This window comes from Enhydra lutris, unplaced genomic scaffold (assembly GCF_002288905.1).
Source record: "Enhydra lutris kenyoni isolate GAN:26980312 unplaced genomic scaffold, ASM228890v2 scaffoldscaffold10, whole genome shotgun sequence".
NCBI classification, from domain to species: Eukaryota; Metazoa; Chordata; class Mammalia; order Carnivora; family Mustelidae; genus Enhydra; species Enhydra lutris.
The window spans coordinates 9,798,693-9,801,666 of record NW_019154094.1 but is presented as its reverse complement, the minus strand read 5'-3'; the positions used below and the strand labels follow the sequence as shown (position 1 = coordinate 9,801,666).

Genomic DNA, 2,974 nt, shown 5'->3' with positions numbered 1-2,974 from the left:
TGACAAGAACCATGGCAATGCCACCCGAACTACGGTGAGCATTTATTACCACCAAGATTAGGTACAAAAATTGAGATGAAGCACTTAGAAATTTGTATATCAAGTTGAAATAGCAGTTTGATGTATGTTCAATTTAACCATTAAAACAAGCCATATACCTAGCCATATGCCATATACCTTTTCCACTTATTTTTCTCAGAATTCACTTTTCTTGTTCTACAGAAGAATTGGTCCATGATGGATTGAACGTTTTAAAAATAATGGCAGGCAGTCCAACTTACAGGCAGTTGGAGAAGCAGTAATCCCTGGTGCAGTTAGGAGAGAGTGATTCAGGTACGATGGAAGTGAAAATCATTGGAGGTGAGAGGCAGAGGGCTTGGGATGTTATAGACAATGTTCACGGCACTAAGAACGGTAGCCTACAGAAAGTGGCACAGAAGGAAAGCCGTGGGAGCCCTATTTGTGTTTCAGCACCCTGCAGAGGCTGGTCCTGAGGATGGAGGCAGGGCTGAGGTTCCTCATCATCACGATACATGCTATTTCCCAATGAAAACAGCATCCAGATTAGCACAAAACTTGCAAAACCTTGTGCCCAGCCATCACTAAGGCCAACCAGCTTCCTGTGCATTCTCCGGGCTGTCTGGCTCCCGAGAGAGCCAACCAAAGGTCTGACTTTAGTCTGGGGGCTTGCCAAGTAGAGAGCCAATGTCTGGGGCGCCTGGGTGGCTCAGTCGGTTAAGCGGCTGCCTTCAGCTCAGGTCATGATCCTGGGGTCCTCGGATCGAGTCCCACATCAGATCACGTTCCTTGCTGGGTGGAGAGCCTGCTTCTCCCTCTCCCTCTCCCTCTGCCTGCCTGCAGCTCTCCCTGCTTGTGCTCTCTCTCTGTGTCAAATAAATAAAATATTTTTTTAAAAAATAGAGGGAGAGGGGCACCTGGGTGTCTCAGTGGGTTAAGCCTCTGCCTTCAGCTCAGGTCATGATCTCAGGGTCCTGGGATCGAGCCCCACATTGTGCTCTCTGCTCAGCAGGGAGTCTGCTTCCCTCTCTCTCTGCCTGCCTCTCCGCCTACTTGTGATCTCTCTCTCTCTCTCTGTGTCAAATAAATAAGTAAATGAATAAATAAAATCTTTTTAAAAAATGGAGGGAGAGAGAGAGCCAATGGCTGTGAGCCCCAGCTTGCCCACAATGCCAGGCTGAGAGAGCACGGATCTAGAGGCCACTCTCATAAGAGGAGGTGTCCGGTGTCTTTGGGATTATAAAGCCGCCCCCCCTCCCCAAAGCCAGCTGCAAGTTCAGGAGACAAGGATGGTTCCAGGGTGATGGAACTGGAGACTTGGCTCTGGATGTGTGACAACAGCCTCAGGTGCCAGCTTCAGATGTGGACAGAGTCAGCGGCTTTCGGGCACAGTCAGCCCAAAGCAGAGGCCACAGGCACTAAGGGGTGGGAGTCGGGGGACAGACAGCTGTCTTCCTCCGCAGAAGAGGGACAGCAGGACCCTTGGGGGCTTCGTGGTGTGCGAGTCACTGAGACACACAAAACCTGGTCAGACATTTATTGGGGTGGTGGAGCCGGTTCTCCACCCTGCAGTACTTTTAGACCGATAGGATTTCGATGTGGAACTCAGGCTGCCTGGGAGGGACGTCGTACTGGTCCTGTAGATGGTCATCGGTCTGTAAGGCGAAGCAGCCTTTTGGGACCTGGAGGATGCAGAGGGCGTGCCATATGTGGCAGTAACGTCGGTGGCACTGCCACATGCGAACCCAGGACTGGAGCCTGACGGCTGCCTCCTCCCGGATGACGTAGATCTTCAGCAGGTCCTGCCGCCGCTGAAGAACCCGCCTGCACAGGACCGCCCTCCACCAGTTCTGGATCACCCAGGCCCGGAGGGCAGCCGCCAGCAGGGTGCGGCGCACCAGGGTGCCACGCCACCAGGCCTGGATTTTCCTGGCCGCCTTGATCCGGGCTCTGCGGCGTTTCTTGCGAAGCCGCTGACCAAGCAAAGCAGAGGACTCCACGTGAATGCGTCGTGAACACCCAGGAGGCTGGCGTCTGCCAAGGAGGAGCTCTCATCTTCTCTCTCAACAACCAGGCTTCCCCCAGGTGGTTCTGGGGACCCAGGAGTCCCAGGTGGGGTTTTGCCTCTACTGTCTTGTCTGTGCCCACAGACACATGGGCTCATCCTCTGAGTCACGGGGGTCCTCATCTACACAATGGGGAGACGCTTCCTCTCTGGTCTTCCCAGGTTCGTGGAATCAGTGGAAACACTTTCTGATCCAGAAGCCCTGGCATGGGTGTGAGGGACCGAAAGTTCCTCTGACGATGACCCTCTCTGTGTTTATGGCCTGCAGCTCAGCCCCGATCCCCACCTGGGATATTGCCTCCTGAGGCTTCCACGCCATGCCATGACCCCTTGAGGTCTCGCTCTTACCTCACTTCTCTTAATTTCCATTACTACCTCTCGGTCACCCCCATATCCTTCCAGCTTTCCAGTGCCCTCTGCTGTGCCCCAGCTTCCCCACCTCGCTGCTGTCTCTTCAAGCTTCACACAGCTCACGTACAACAGGGAGGGAATTTATGGGGACAAGAGAGACACATTGAAGTGACTCCTTAGCTGTGGGACCAGAGATGGATCCTCCCTTTTCGGGGACTCTGTGGCCAGACGATCAGTGATCTGTGGTTCTCTCATACTCCTGGGAGCTACCTACCTTCAGTCTTTCTTTCTCTAGTGCATCCTCATCTGGACCAGACTTCTGCAATCAGAATATAGGGAGAAAGCATGAGTGGGGACCAGCTTCCGGGCGGAGTCCTCAAAGCCCTACCTCCCCATTTTTTCTGAGTCCTTTGAAGTCATCTGGTGTGTCCTGCCATGGGCCGGCTCCCCATCCCCAGGGAGGGAGGTGCCTGACTGTCTTACACAGCATTTATTGCCCATGGTTTGGGGCAGTCTTTCCGGTGTTCACACCCCCTCTGG

At 53.7% G+C, this 2,974-nt stretch overlaps 1 protein-coding gene across 1 annotated transcript; it reads right to left on the bottom strand.

The window, feature by feature from the left end:
* Window positions 1-1,595: 1,595 nt before the first annotated feature.
* On the bottom strand, window positions 1,596-2,974 carry LOC111144356 (IQ motif containing F3). Its single transcript, XM_022498620.1, has 3 exons — window positions 2,918-2,974; window positions 2,709-2,753; window positions 1,596-1,991 (listed from the first exon to the last, which is right to left on the bottom strand). Exons 1-3 carry the CDS (start codon window positions 2,933-2,935, stop codon window positions 1,596-1,598), a joined length of 459 nt encoding a protein of 152 aa, XP_022354328.1. The 5' UTR covers window positions 2,936-2,974.